Source organism: Sphaerodactylus townsendi, linkage group LG01 (assembly GCF_021028975.2).
Source record: "Sphaerodactylus townsendi isolate TG3544 linkage group LG01, MPM_Stown_v2.3, whole genome shotgun sequence".
In the NCBI taxonomy this organism is placed as follows: domain Eukaryota; kingdom Metazoa; phylum Chordata; class Lepidosauria; order Squamata; family Sphaerodactylidae; genus Sphaerodactylus; species Sphaerodactylus townsendi.
Window position 1 is genome coordinate 32702708 of NC_059425.1, and position 16314 is coordinate 32719021.

Consider the following 16314-nt stretch of genomic DNA (forward strand, 5'->3'; position numbering starts at 1 on the left):
ATACAGCCTGGAAACCACACAGCACCCCAGTGATTCCGACCGTGAAAGCCTTCGACAATATATCAAACCATTGTTAAGGAAGAATCGCCATGGTTTCCTGACGGTGAAGTCCGAATCATAGTTTGCGATCAACCACCACACAAGAACCAGAAATCGAGATCTGAAGTGACGTTGGCGAACTGTGGTTCGCACGGGGGTTTGCTGTGTGGCATGTTAATTGATGGATCATACTTATAGCCACAACTCTGCCCCTGGAGTGCTAAGCAGATGGGGGAGTGAAAGCTTATCAGCAGCCTCAATCACGGTTTGACTGTTCGTGCATTTGGAAACCCAGCCCCTGGTTTGAGCTCCAAGGCTGTGTTTAGTTAATGTGAGACCCTGGTTTTGTGCAATGTCTGCTGAGCCTCCCTCGGGAGTTATAGTTTTATGCAGGAACATTGGCGCTGCTGTTGGCATTAGGAACCTGAAGGACTTGAGGACGCTCACAAGAATAATGTGCTGCTATTCCATTCTTGGCCCGGGTTGTATAACTCGTGTGGCCGCGAGCATTTGATTATGCTGGATTTATTTTCAGGCGTCTCGGGCTGTTCTTATTAACTGTCATCGCTTTGATCGAAAGCGCTCGGCGGATTTCTGTATATGTGGAGTCCCGTTTTGCATTTCTAAACAGAACTCGGGGTTGCAGCTTGGCAGACCTGACATATCTGTTTCTAACAACTGCAGCCTGAACAGCGTTAGGTAGGCCTGGGCGGTTGTGAGAAAATGTTTCTGTTTAAAGGTTTACCGACATAAATAAGGAAGGCGATTGTGACAGGTGTACGAATGTTTCTTCTCTGGACCCTTGAGGAGCTTTGCATTGTAACCCAGCAGATCTCTTTGATAGTCTCTCCTTTGATAAGGACTCCTCAACCTGAATCATCTGCCTTGAAGATCCTTGTTGCTTCTGTATCCAACATGGTTGAAATTAAAGAAGCAGAAGAAGAGAAGAAGAGTTTGGATTTATATCCCTCCTTTCTCTCCTGTAAGGAGACTTCAAAGGGGCTTACAATTTCCTTTCCCTTCCCCCTCCAACAAACACCCTGTCAGGTGGGTGGGGCTGAGAGAGCTCCGAAGAACTGTGATTAGCCCAAGGTCACTCAGCTGGCATGTGCTGGAGTGCACAAGTTAATCTGGTTCACCAGATAAGCCTCCACAGCTCAAGTGGCAGAGCGGGGACTCGAACCCGGTTCTCCAGATTAAAGTGCACCTGCTCTTAACCACTATGCCACACTGACATCTTTGGAGTAGGAGGCTCTGAACCAGGGAAAGAAAGGCACTTTGGGCTGCCTGTGCAGAAATTCCTAGTCTGTCTGTTCAGCCTCCAAGTGATCCCTATTGGAGTCATAATCAGAAGCCATTCAGTGATGCTTCTGTGAGTGCTTACTTGGCAATGAGATCCACTGTGAGTCTGCATGTTTAGGATTGCCCTCATGTTCAGTTGTGAGGGGGAAGGGGAAGAGGACACCCCATTTCCCTTGATCAGATAAATTAACAGACACTTAATGGAGCTGGGGACATTTTTATAAGGTCTGACAAACAGCATCAAGCAATAAACAGCTAATTGGAATATGTGCCCCTTAATTAACAAGGAGTATCACATTATTCTTAAACATCTGATTACTGAATCACTTTGTAAATTGCCCTGTTTAAAACTCAGGGAGCAGTTGTACAAGGAATTTGACCTGGTTTATCGCTGGGGTTGCTGATGGGTTTGGCCCAGCCACTGTAAAGGTAGCATTTTTTCCATCTTCCAGTGGAAATAATTCCAGAGGGGAATATATATCAATTTCTGTGGGGGGTGGGGATTTGACATCATAAGCTACTTCTGAGTCCACACTGAGTGAAGGAAAGCTGGTCAACAGTCCCAATTTTTTGAAATGTAAAATGTTAGTGATAGCAGAAATAAACGGCTCTCTGTGCATTCATTTCATTCACTGTGTTCATCATCTGCCTTTATCACTGAGACTCAAGGCAGATTACATAGTGTTAGCCTGTGTAATTAGTAGAATGACACAGCTAATAAATAATGTAATAGGACTAAGATTACAGTCGTCTGAAAACATAAATCTGGTTTTATGCAACAAAGCATAAATATAGTTAGATATATGTTAAACAAAGCAATGAAGAATACGTAATGCAGACCAATAATATTCCTTACTTATTGTCCACAGTCCCCTTTCCTTTACTAAATGCCTTTCTGCAGAGGCGTAGCTCCAAGGGGATGGGGGGGGGGGCGACACACCAGCACATGCCCCTGTGGAGGGTGTGGCGAGGGCATTCCGAGGCATGGCAGGGGGGCATTCCGGGGCGGGGCAGGGCTGGAGGATGCACTAGTGCACCGGGCACTTTCCCCTCTTGCTATGCCTCTGCCTTTCTGAACCATTCCTTTACAATATAGCTCTGTTGTCTTTATGGAAATGTCCTCCTGAGCAGTTCTGTTGAATGTAGTTTGCAGAATGACAGATGCATGAGACCCTTCCTGACCTCCCAGACAGGCCATTCCACAAGGTGGGGGCCTCAACTGGGAATTCACACTTATGGCCAGTTGTTAATCTTGCCCATTTTCATGGTGACCTCTGAAGAAGAATCCACATATGTGCCTGTTCCATCAAATATGTATCTTGGTAAGCAGACAGACCTGGAGAAAACTTTTTTGCCCCTTTTATTAGAAACATAATGGGTGGAAATGGACAAGTGAAGTTTTCTATGCGTGAAGGTAGATGGGGTTTATGGAGGTAGATAACATCATCTGGTAAACGATATCCCCATAAAGCACCTTTTACGGAGGTAGGATGTTTTCTTTTCTGTAGGTTGTGCAGTCAAATATGAGGTTATTAAAAACAAACAGCAGGATCAGAGGGGCATGACGTGGAGGAAGTACAGGGTGAAATTTAATTGTATAACATTCATGGTTAAGAAAACTACTCACAACTGGTCAGTTGGCTATTTTTTGCCAAGCTAGTCAGCATCTGTAATGGCTGTGGAGTCCCATATTTTACTGAGATAGCTAATGTTTATGGTGACCAAAGAATTGCAGGCCTATGAGGGACATTATGTCAGACTTCTCAATCATCATCTCCTCATAGAGTTCCCAGATCTCCTATGGCCCCCAGTGGTGGATGGGGGTGGGGAGGTGGGGGAGGGTTTCCAAATCCATTTTTGGAAACTTCTGAAGATTTGGGGATGGAGCCTGGGCAAGATGGGCTGCCTTGATGGGATACAGTGACGTAGAGTCCACCTCCAAACTATCCATTTTCTCCAGGTGAACTGATCTGTGTCATCTGGAGATGAGGTGTAGTTCCAGGTCCTACCTGAAAGGTAGCATCCCTATTTTTTAAGATCCCTTAGGCGTTAGAAGTGTTCACTGTGTCACCCGTTACAAATGTGAAACTAGATGGTTAGAACTAGAGATCTCATCAGTTGTGACTATTGTCAGTAATCTCTATGCTTCATTAGAATTTTTTTCATAAGTATATTTTCATCAGTACATTTCACTTTGTACTTTTCATGGCCCCTTGATTCTACCCTTTGTTTATTTCATCACCTCATGTGTAAATGTCTGCCTCATGAGGGCTTGCTGCATGGATTTGAAACCCATGAAAACCAATGCTAGAATAAACACTTGACAGGCTTGGAGGCCACCTGTGTGTGTGGAGGGGGGGAGGGGTGTCCTGTCCCTTTAAGAGGGGTGTGTGTGTCCTGTCTCTTTAAGAAAGATTCCATTACAAGCAACCTTATCACACTGTTGTCAGACGTTATTTACCAGGGAAAGTTATTTGCCTCCATGTCACAAAAGCCCATTTCCTCATATTAAGCCTCCATCAAAAAGAAGACACTTTTCCTCAGGCCTTACTTGAAGGTGCAACTAAGCCCCTGTTTGCTTTTCAAAATCTGTTTCTTCTCATAGAGTCCAGTTATTTTCCTTCAGTTATTTTCCTTCAGATAAACCGCAAATCAATTAAAAATCCGGTGTGTTCAGTTGTTGTGGTGTAGCTGATTCTATCTATGTTACCTCTTGCCAAAAATAGTTCAATAGAGCTTGTACCTGATTGTTTAAAGGGGCCTCTGGATGTCTGCACTGGGGATAACCAGAGTTGAGGCCTCTTCTGTTTTGATCTCTTACTGGTGGAAACCTTTTGACTGTTCACCTGACCCCAAACTCATGGAGTTTTTAGGAACAGGGTAAAAATACTGCATTTCCTGACATTTTTGGAACCCTCCCTTCCTTTTCACGATTGCTGCGGCTATTCATGTTTTCGTTATGAGGCTGTGACTTGCATTATACTGGTTTGTATCTTTTTAAGTAACCGTTCTTTGTTTTTGATGACATATAACTGCGTTTTCTTATCTGCTGCTGTTTAAATGGTTCCTTCTTTCTATGCTGAGTATATTATATTTTGTTGAAATGTATTTTCTAATGGCTTTGTCTGGAGCTTCCTCAAGAGAGCAAGATAAATAAAGCAGGATAAACACAAGAAGTCATTGCATGAACAAGGAGATATCTGTGTGCGTGAGAGAGAGAAAACTGAAAGACGTTTGGTGGCACTTAATGGCAAATCTTTTAGATTTTAGCAGGCCCAGAGAGGTGTGTCAGGAACTTTTGAGATTTACCAGTAAATGTCTGAGCTGACTATGTGCTGGCCATTCTAACTTCCATTAATTCCTGGATAATGGACATTTCCAATGTAAGGGTCATAAAAACACAGACCTCATAACCTAAATGTTCAACCTATTCCAGTGCATCTCTTAACATTTTAAGAATTTCTTGGAATAGTCGATATTTACCAAGTTTCTAACGTACAAATTCTACTTTAAAAAATTTGTACATTTAAATACACGCACGCACGCACACACACACACACACACACACACACAAAATTGACTGATCGGTACATTCAAACATATTCTCTCTTTGTTGACCCAAATGAATATATCTTATTCCAATGTGATCATTTTTTCCTGCCGATGATTTATACTTCTGTCTTCCTTCTGCTGTTCATAGGATACTTGATTTAAAACTCCACGCTATTCATTTCTCTCAACTTCAGGAGTTCTATCAGTTTCCAATTACTGGTGTTCTCCAGTGTTGACAGTTGTAAACAAAGCAGCAATAAATTTCATGAGCCAGGATCCAAAGGTCAGCAGAAGGAAGTTGCCGTTTTTATCCATGTCTCCCTCCACACCCCCACCCGTCTGTTCAGAGCCACCCCAGCCCCTAGAGACAGCATTTCAGAAAGCAAAGTGGGAGTTAGGGAATTAGTTGCACCTTCTTTCTCTGAGAGCCAGCGTGGTGGAGTGGTTAAGAACAGGCGGACTCTAATCTGGAGAACTGGGTTTGATTCCCCACTCCTCCACATAAGTGGTGGAGTCTTATCTGGTGAACCAGATTTGTTTCCGTGTTCCTATACATGAAGCCTGCTGGGTGACCTTGGGCTTGTCACAGTTCTTTGGACCTCTCTCAGCCCCACCTACCTCACAAGGTGTCTGTTGTGGGGAGAGAAAGGGAAGGGAGTTTGAAAGCCCTTTGAGTCTCCTTACAGGAGAGAAAGGGGTGGGGGAATAAATCCAAATTATTATTCTTCGGATGGAAGTGGCATTTGGCTACCCCAAACTAAAGTTCCTTTTCACATATCTTAATAACATAATCATTTCATTCAATAATAATAATTAACCTGAACTTTTGCCTTATCACTGGAAACATGTTTGTTCAGTCAAAAAAAATTTTCTGTGGCCTTCACCTGTGGATATAATTTGTGATATCCTTGTTATGTTTTGCTATTCATCCGGACATCAGGGGAGCGGGCATCTGTGTGGACAAACAGCTGTTAGTACAGTGCTTTAAAAAAAATTTTTTAATTTGAATTATTGAGACCCCTTCCACATATGTAGAATAATGCACTTTCAATCCACTTTCAATGTACTACGCCAACTGGATTTTAGAAGAAGAAGAAGAAGAAGAATTGGATGTATATCCAATTCTCTCCCATAGGAGACTCAAAGGGGCTTACAAACTCCTTTCCCTTTCCCCCTCACAACAAACACCCTGTGAGGTAGGTGGGACTGAGAGAGCTCAGAAGAACTGTGACTAGCCCAAGGTCACCCAGCTGGCGTGTATGGGAGTGCACAGGCTAATCTGAATTCCCCAGATAAGCCTCCACAGCTCAGGTGGCAGAGCGGGGAATCAAACCCGGTTCTTCCAGATTAGAGTTCACCTGCTCTTAACCACTATGCAACTGCTGCTTTACTGTGCAGAATAGCAAAATCCACTTTCAATTGACTGTGAAAGTGGATTGAAAGTGCATTATTCTGCCTGTGCGGAAGGGGGCTGAATGGGACAGCAGGCCTTCCTCGCTGGCAAATGCCTTGCAGGATACAGGGCTTGCAAGTGTAAACTTGGGCCTCTTCCAGCACCACATTCCTTTTCCTCTCTGCTTCCTCAGCTTTTCTTCCCACCTCATCCTTAACCCAGAGTTCAGCCATACATTAGGTCCTCATGAGCCGCCCAAAAGCTGTTCTGACCTGTTACATTTATTTTGGACCTGGGCCAAGATGCTTTTGGCAAGACATTTTACTTCTTAATCCTAAAATGGTGGTTCCTGGTTATTTGAAAGACACAGTGAAAAACCCAGACAAGGACCTCGCACTGAATTTTATCCACTAGTTAAATATATATTGCATTTTCCTAGTGGGGAAAAAAAATCAGATTCTCCTTCTTCAATAGATTTTAGTTAAGTGCTTTTATGTCTACGTTGATGCACTCTTGAAAATGGGGGGGGGGATGAATCAGCTAACGTATTTGTATAAATTTGTTATCATTTAATAACCATTGGAATGTGAGATTTCAGGACAACCTTCAATGCTGTTTCAAAATTTATTATAAAGAATGCTTCATTGCGATGGGGGAAAGACAGCCTTAACAGTGGAGACTATAAGATTATTTTATAGGCTGTTAAGTTGCTGATTGTTTATGTATTTACACTCACAAATCTTCCTTAGACTAAATCAGATGATTGGTCTTTCAAGATTAGTATTGCGAATTCTGGCAGAGGCCCTCCACTGGAAGAGGAAGCCTTTTACTTGTACTACCAGATATTTTTAACTGGAGAGGCTGGGGATCGAACCTTGGATCTTCTGGATTCCGAATAGATGCTGTACCATTGAGCCACAGTTCCTCTGTCCTGAAGATGGCAGTAAATGTCTCCTACATACATGTGGGCTGTTTGAATCTGAGCCTTTGTTTGCAATAGAATGGTAGAAGGGGAAATAGACTGGGGATGTGGTCAGTGCATGTACTGGAGACAACTGGAGAAAGGAAAATGAATTGTGTCTCTTCCCTTCATCTTTTGTCCTGCTCTTTCCCCACCAGCCTGCTGGAAACCATGTTTCACTACACAGATGAACCCAGGTTCACCATAGAGCAGATAGACCTGCTTCAGCGCCTTCGGCGTACGGGGATGACCCGGCACGAAATCCTCCATGCCCTGGAAACGTTCGACCGCCTCGACCAGGAGCATAGCGACAAGTTTGGGAGGCGGTCCACTTACGGGGCCAGTGGAGGGTCCTGTAGCAACAGCACCAACAATGTCCCAGCGTCTTCCTCCACAGCCACAGCTTCCACGCAGACCCAGCACTCTGGGATGTCCCCGTCACCTAGCAACAGTTACGACACCTCCCCACAGCCTTGCACTACCAATCAGAATGGGAGGGAGAGTAACGAGAGGTTGTCCGCCTTCAACGGAAAGATGTCGCCCACCCGCTACCCGCTGGCCAATAGCCTGGCTCAGAGATCGTACAGCTTTGAAGCCTCTGAGGAGGACTTGGATGTAGATGACAAAGTGGAAGAGCTGATGAGGTGAGCAAAGCGGTTTTGTGTACACTTAGAAGTTCCCAAAGCAAGTTGTTTTCATGCCCTGCCCACAGGATCACTTTGAGCTCCCCTCGAGAGCCTCCATTCCCACATTCCTAAATTTCAGAATTCTACCTTAGTAATCCTTGTTAATTCTTGTTGATGCCCCTCACTTTCAAGGGTGATTCCAACTAGCTTGCAGTTCCTTCTGGAGCATATTGCACTAAGGTTGAATGGCCACCCTATTTATTTGTTTGCTTCATTGTCTTGCAGTGTGGGTGGACTTGCACCTGCTTCCCTGTCTTAGGCCCTTCTTGAGGCTGAGTAGGCTGAGTAGGCTGTGGTTGGGTCAGGAATTGCCCTTCAGCCATTTGCTTGGTGACTGACTAGCCCTAGATGTGCCAAAGTCTGCCAAACCTCTCTCCTTCCTGGCCCTGCAGGCACTGAGCCTTAAATTCCCTTCCTTTGATTCCCCTGGGCCCACCTCTAAGGCCTTGCCCTTCATGTTGGGTCCTCTTTAAATCCTGTCCCTTTACCCCAGCCCTTCTTCCATCAGAGTGGTGGCGGGGCTTCATCAGGGATCTGGGTGCTTGCTGGGAGGCCCCACGGGCAGGCTCTGCCTTGGCAGGTCCAGTTTTAAGCAGGCTGTGACTTGGCTGCTTGGCTGGCTCCCTCAACATCCTTTGTCCTTTCTTGACTGGACTCTCTCCTTCACCAGCCAGACCTCTGGCTATCTCTGCTTGGGCAGCCAAGCATTTGGCATGTCCCGCTGGCCGTCTGCTGTCTGCATGTTGCCTTCAGGCCTGGCTCCCGCTGCCAACAGTTGCCTGAGAGTCTGGGGGCGCTCCTCTGCCTTGTGCCATTCTCCCAGTTGCCACTGTGGGTCTTCAGGTTGGTGCCACCGGTGGCCACTGCCTGGCCACTGACAGCAATGTTTCCGGCTCCCTCTCTGGCAGGTAAGGGCGTCTTCCGGGTCTTCAGGTCACCCAGCAGGCTTCATGTGGAGGAGCTGGAAATCGAACCTGTTTCTGCAGATTAGAGTCCACTGCTCTTACCCACTACACCACACTGGCGGCAGTGTTAACAGCTGCTAGAGCCCTTTTATGATTTTGGAAGAAGAGGTTTGTTTACCCTTATGTGAGACTGGAGGCTGGTCACTTACTGCATGGTCCAGTTGTAAACCAAGACAGGAATGACCACAGCACAGAAATCCAATTACATCTTTTCCCTGTCAGTACTGGAATGTTCTAAAGCTTTTTTTAAAAATGGCATTTGATTGTCCTATATAAAATGGTATGAACTTTAGGGACTGGAGCCAAGCATGTGCATTGCTTCTATTGTATTGCCTGATTTTGAAATTTTGGATAATTGATTTTGGTTTTGCCCATCTTGGGGAGGAATGGGAAGTTATGGGAAGAGACTGAAATCCAGCCTGCTCTGAGATTTCAGTCAGCATCATCCATCCAGCTTTGATGCTAACTTCATGGTTCCAAGGACCTCAACTTGAATACCACGTTGAGCTTTCAATACAACAGAAAGGAAACAAACGGAATAATACCCAGTGCCATGGTGGCCTTTCCACGTCAGTTGATGTGCTGGACCCTAGGAGCCACACTGCCACCACTGACAGCTGAGCACCCTCTTCTGTGCTCTGTCCCTTCTGCCAGTTGCCTGCCCTCCAGCCTAGCAACTTCTTTTCCAGATGAAAGATGTGAGTCTAGAGTTGTGGGCAGAGTAGACATGTAAGTCCTGTTATAAGACCCATTTGCATTTTTCTCGTTGGCTGCGTGTGTAAAGTGCTATCCAGTCAAGAGACGTTCAGGGGTGATTCGGCATTGCTCCTCTGTGTGTTGCGCCCCTGGACTTCCTCGGTGGTCTCCCATTCCAGTACTAACCAGGGCCAACCCTGCTTAGCTTCTAAGATCTGATAAGGTCAGGCTAGCCTGGGCCATCCAGGTCAGGTCACAGAGCCGTGGCTCCTCCCTCATTTCCCACTAAGTTTGCCTTGTGCACAGTTTGCAGACAACTGGAGCTGGCCCTGCTTCAGAAATCTGACAAAATCAAACTTTCCTGGGCCAGCCAGCCGGGGCTCTTTTCCATCTGAATCGCCCTCTCCCAACTCCATAAACCACAAATGGCTTATCTCGCCTTGTGTCACTCTGCTTTTCTTCCTGTCCTGCTACCAGGCCTTCTCCTCCTTCACCCTGATTTGACCCCAGTGCTCCCCCTCCCTCAGGACTCCCCAAAAGGCCTTCCTCGATGGTCAGATTTGGGAGGATGGTACAGGATACGGGTTCAGAACCAGGGACAGGACTGCTCACTTTGGGACTGCCTGGGCACAGCGCACAGTTAGTGGTCCATCTCTGGTGTGCTGTCCTGGCTTTCCCAAGAGTTTTTAGGGGTGTTGCAGGGTATTTAATCCGTGCTCCCGACTCATGACTAGCATTGATGATCATTTGTCCTGTTTTTCCTGCGTTCAGGAGCCTCGTTTTGTGACTGAGGCAGTGACTGCTACTGCTGCTTCCTCCTTTTTCTTTCTGTAAGTGCTAGTAGGAGAGATTTATTCATGTCCCTGTAATGAAACTTTGTGCATTCCATATGGCTTGCATGAATTTATATAGGCCGTGAGTCATCCATTCTCCTTCTTGGATGCTTTGATCAACTGAGGACACTGATGAAAAGAAATGTCTGCTGGCAGGGGAGGGATCTCAGCCCAACCCCACGTGCGTACCTTCAACCGAAAACCAGGCTTTTCCTTGGAGTCCTGCAGTTGTACTGTCTTTTCACTTTTTCCCTGCCAATGCTTCTCCCTCGCCCCCATGACCCCAATTTTGGCAGGAGGGACAGCAGCGTGATAAAGGAGGAAATCAAAGCCTTCCTGGCCAATCGAAGGATCTCTCAAGCAGTCGTTGCACAGGTAACAGGTAAGCGCTCCAGCATCCCTTTTCCCTTCTGATGTGCTGCCACGATGCTTTGCCTCCTGGTGCTGATGTTGGGGAGGTTGCTCGGCTTTTCGGCTTTTCTGCATTGCAGTGCAAATCTGTCAGCGTAGTCATGATAATGTATGTCTTTGATTTAAGACCCATTGTCCTGCACGTCATGAAAACTTCCCCAGTGAATCAGTGTCTCTTCTTCCCCTCACCCCAATCTCCTTTTTCTGCATGACTCATGCTAGCAGGTTCTTTTATTGCATTGCAACAAAGCATCAAGTGCTTCCCTCCGAGCTGAAATGTCTTTTTATTTTCAATTCTGAAATCACAACACAGTGAGAACATTGTCCACAATCTTCCTTTGAGTGAAGGCGCTGGAGGCTCGTCCTTTAGATTAGGTACCTTTTTCAGGAAGACATTCAATCCTTAGAGCATTTAGTGGGAAAGGATTTTCCATTACACTGTGTCTTTAAGTGTATTTGTTTTGCTTTATTAACTCTTCCAGTCCCAACACGGTCTGCAAGAAATCTCAGTTAAATGACTGGAACTTTCCTCCTGACCCATTTCCCCCTTCAGGATACTCTGAAGTTCATGCACAGGTTGATTTCCATCCTTTTCTATATTCTGGGGTCTTTTGTCCTGGAACCAACACTCAGTTATCCTCAGGATTTCATGGCTCCTAGTGAGCATGCTCAGAGAATGTTCTCTCCCTGTAGGCAGAAATTCCTTTGTCCATTGGAAGTCACTCTCAAGGGGCATTTCCTATCAAGCCTGCTATCAAGAGAGCCAGTGTGGTGTAAGAGCAGGTGGACTCTAATCTGGAGAACCAGGTTTGATTCCCCATTCCTCCACCTGAGTAGCGGAGGCTTATCTGGTGAACCAGATGTGTCTCCGCACTCCTACACTCCTGCTGGGTAACCTTGGCTAGTCACAGTTCTTTGGAACTCTTTCAACCCCACCTACCTCACAAGGTGTTTGTTGTGGGGAGAGAAAGGGAAAGGAGCTTGTAAGCCACCTTGAGTCTCCTTACAGGAGAGAAAGGTGGGGTATAACTACAAACTCTTCTTCTCTAATCTGAGAGGAAAAGCTGAAGGGCATGAGAAGTTGCAGGGGTGTGGGAGGGGAATAGGTTTGCTCAATCCTGCAAGTACCCTGGAGATTTAGGGTAGAAAAGATAGGACATTTCCCCCTACCTATCTCTCTCACATGAAAGACTGTAAGTTCTTAGGGCTTTGAGCAAACCAATTTCCCTCTCTTTGTTTCCTCTCGTTCCTTTAAATAACTCTCAGAATAACAAGGGCAAATGAGCATGCTCACTGCTCAGGTTGTTTTTGTGGTAGAGAGAAGGGTGTCATCTCTCTCTCAATTTGCAAATTAAGACTTTTCTCCATTATACACAAATTCCCATCTGTGTCTGTGAGTGGGCCCGTTTTGCTCTTTTGTGACAGGAACTCAACCGTCAAGGTTACTAGTAGAGGGAATAATAGTCTACAGTTTCTACTTAAGATGAATGTGTGTGTGAGAGTCAAAGACAGCTAACTTGTCAGTGTCTGGGGGTTCTGAGGGTGAGTACAGAGACGTGGGCCCTCCAGGATTCCTTTCTGTCCAGCAGGTCCTTATGCAGAAAAGCAACACAGAAAAGCAACACAGAAAAGCAACACAAGAAGGGCGGTCACGTTCACCCCTTTTCCTCCCCCTGTTTTCCCTGAGATGCCTCCACACTCTCCCAGGGTGTGCCCTGGCTCATCTTCCCTGACTTTCCTTTGACCCACCTTTGAAAGCAGTCCTGGGGTTGGGGCCCTTCTGACTGGCAACATTTTGGGGCCATGCTGTGCCAGCTAAGGATGTCTGCCCTTGTCCTGCACCCCCTCCAGAACCGTTAAAGGCCTGGGCTAGGACTCACCAGCTACTAGAGTCTTGAAGAGCTGGATTTCTGCCCATGGAAGCTGCTGATCAGAGTAGACCATAAATACTGGGCTGAATCCATCAGTGCTGAAGATGTTTGTATGACTTGACCTTCTACAGATAAGGCTTGTGCTTTGATGCATTCGAGAAAGAAGAGCCGTGCAGAGTGTCATCACCACTCATTCCTTCTGTGAACATGCTTCCCTTTGTGCAAAGGAAGATAGGGTGATACCATTGGGGAAGCGGAGGGTAGAGATACCATTTAAGAGCCATTTGCAGTGGTTAGAATATGGAATTAGCAGGATCTGGGAGATCCATATTCATATCCTCACTCAGCCATGAAGCTCACTGGGTTTCTTTCTCGACCTCAGATAAAATGGAGGGCATGGAAACGGCATGTGGCCTCCTGAGCTCCTTGGAGGAAAGATGGGATAAATATTGAGAAAGGTAGAGATATTTATTAGGGTATTTATTCTCCACAGTGGGACCCAAAGTGCCTTCAACATCATTCTTCACACCTCCATTTAACCCTCCATAACAACCATGCTTATAGATGACTCTTAGAGAATGTGACTGGTCCAGAGGTGTACTGGAGGAAAATGGTGCCTGGAGACATCCGTTCTCCAGGCACCCCTCTGCTTCGCCTGGGACGGGCCCCACCCCTGAGCCCCACCCTTCCTGATGAGGCTGGGGGGTCCTCTGGCTTCCTTGGCCCCGCTCATGTCGATGACAACATGGGTGGGGTCGAGGGCGCCAGAAGACAAGGCAGCAGGACTTCCTGCTGCCTTGCCGTCTTCTTGGTCACATGGGGGGCCGATTTTGCGCCCCCATGTGACCAGATCAGTGGCACCCGGGGACAGAGGGTACCCCCTGTCCCTAGGCAAATATGCCACTGGAGTGGTCCAAGGTCACCTAGTAAAATTCTATGGCAGGGTGGGGATTTGGACCTGGGGCTTCCAAATCTTAATTTCAACCATTGTACTACACTTACTGATGATGGAAGAAGCCCTGCCTTTTCCCCTGTGACTATTAATGATGGCATGAATTCTTATAATTTCTTATGGTGACCATCATGTCTTTTTGGAGTGAATAGACCCCTGCAAGGTGACCATCATGTCTTCTTGGAATGAATATACCCCTATTGTCTCAGCACCAGTAGTCTCTGCTGTCCTTAGATATTTAGCCCCATTTGACCCATGGGACACTAGTACAGAATGGTAGCAAGAAGATAACTGTGCTTTTGGAAGTTGCTATTTGTGGCTTATGATATTTTTATCCTGCTCTTCTTCCCAGAGCAGGCCAAATAGCTTAGCTTAGCTTAGCTCTAGCTTGTCAGAACTTGGTCGGCCATAGTCATTGCTTGAATGGGAGACCACTAAGGAAGACTAGAGTTACTAAACAGAGGAAAGCAGTGGTAAACTACCTTTTTTCATCCCTTGTCTTGAACACCCTACATCTGGAGTTGCCATGAGTTGCTTGCAACTTGACTACACATTATACATTCATTTCTTCCAAGGATTTCAAGATAATGTACATGTTTTTCCTTTCCCTCCTCCATTTGATCTTCCAGAAAGCCCTGTGAGTAGTGGAGTATCTGCCAGAGGGACATGAGGGGTCAATTGACCCTGGGCACCCCCATTAGATTATATGGGGGGGTGCCCGGCGCACCCACGGCACAATTCCAGTCCAGCTGCTCTTGGGCTGGGAAGACGCTACCACAGGCACTTGCGGGCCTTATACCAGCCTAAGCGTTGCCAAGGCTGCTCCCCTTCAACCCAGCGAGGGCTGGAGCCAAGGGAGACTGGCCCACAGGAGCAGCCGGACCGGGAGCCTGACAGGGGCCCACCAGGCACCCCTTGACCCAGCCCTGCCAGGCTGCTCCTTCACCTGTGCTTGGAGCAGGGTGCCATTTCCCCCTGTTCCGCCTCTGCCTGTAAGGTAGACTAGGCTGAGAAAGAGTGACTGTCCAAGGTCTACCAGCTGACCTTCAGTGCTGAGTGGAGACCTGAATCCAGATCTCCTTGGACCTCTCTAATCCTCTAAATGTGTCATCATGCCGGCTCTCTTTTAGATGGGTTTTAAAACAGTGCAGCTGATGTGGAAATAAATATGTTCTTCTCTAAAAGGACACAATGCAGTGAAAGATGCACTTTAAAAGACCGGAGATGCTGCCGTTAATTACCTATAATCTCCTAAATCTATTGTATTGTATATATCCTGTGTAATTCTAGAAAAAGCAGCTGCTGGTAAGCACTGGCCCAAAATATGGAGGCTGCTTTTTATAGAAACTGAAGGTTTCTGCAGTAAGATAAATAAGATGCTGATGGGCTGGGCGGGGTATAAATAATATAGAGATAAGGAGACTAACCGGAGCTAAGAATAGTTTGTGCTGAGCATCTTCTCCTAATTTGGCTCTTCCTTTTGAAGACTCACTCCCTCTAGAGGTGAGATTGGCGAAAAACACAAGGACGGGAGGAATGTTGCATAGAGCAAGGAATGTCTGTGATCGACCCTGAAAACGTTCTGGAGGCAAAAAGAGTATTTTAGAGGATTTCTTTTGAAAAACAAACAAACAAACAAACCCTATAGCTGGCCAGATGAAGCTTTAAAGCCAACGAGATCCAGGGAGGAAATTTAGAATATAAAAGTGTTTTAGATTCCCCCCCCCCCCCCCCCCCCCAAATAAGCCTGATTCTCACAGATCTGTTCCGCTAACGGTAAGGCTTTCTCCCTGTTCACAGAGCCTTTGCCTGATGCAAGAGGTAGGCTCTTTACACTGAGGAAAGACACTGCAATTAGCAGAACAAATCCATAGAATCTAGCCATGTCATAATCAGAAGCTCTTACCCACTGAAACGGTCATAACTTGTATCTGGATCCTAAAAATGCGCAGGGCTGTATTAAAGTGATTGCAACTACCTCCCCTTTTGAAAATAGAGCCAAATTCCTCTGATAGATTTGTCCTTGCATAAATCTTTTCTCCCCATCCCTCAAAAAAAGACTATCAGCACTTTGGCAAATGATTTCCTATTTCTTTTTTTTATGTGTGAGAGACTTAAGATCCTGTGAAAGATATAACCATTTCTCCCTCAGCGCTGGGTGGGATTTCTGATCCGCCCAGAAGTTGAATGGTGTCTGTTTACTATCGGGCAGTGCGCATGTGCGCTCAGCTCATTTTGACCAGTGCAAAACGAATGGCCGAGTGAGTCATCCCATTTCCTGGTGGACGTGTTTATAATGTCTTATAAGCTGTTAGTCTGCTCTGCAGCCCCCCACCAGCCCCAGCGTTGTCTGTCTTTGCAGGCAGTCGGAGCAATTAATCACAATAATGTCATCTGAAAATTAGGTCTCTTCAACTCAAGAACTGAAAGCCTTTTATGAAAATGGCTGGCATTTTGTAATAGGGTCTGTATGATCCAAAAAGAGAGAGAAGAAGCTCAAACTCTGCAATCAGGATAAAATATGTTGTGCTATAATCAGCAAGTGTCATCAATTGATCTGCATCTTCAAGCCGGCACCCATGGCGTGGTGCCATAGGCAAAGGCTTTTTAATTCCACGCATGATATTATGAATCTGAGGATTTTTATTCGTTC

The 16314-nt window shown here is 46.1% G+C and overlaps 1 protein-coding gene across 11 annotated transcripts in view; it reads left to right on the forward strand.

Moving 5' to 3' along the window:
* The window catches only part of HMBOX1 (homeobox containing 1), a 129911-nt gene that overhangs the window by 71488 nt on the left and 42109 nt on the right, over nucleotides 1–16314 (forward strand). For all 11 annotated transcript variants that reach the window (XR_007246236.1, XR_007246240.1, XM_048517129.1 and 8 more), the window contains 2 exons: nucleotides 7406–7891; nucleotides 10724–10809. Coding sequence is in view for 9 of the 11 variants with exons in the window: in XM_048517129.1 (XP_048373086.1) it covers nucleotides 7406–7891; nucleotides 10724–10809 (572 nt within the window). In the remaining 2 variants the exon portion in view is untranslated. The remainder of the gene's footprint in view (nucleotides 1–7405; nucleotides 7892–10723; nucleotides 10810–16314) is intronic.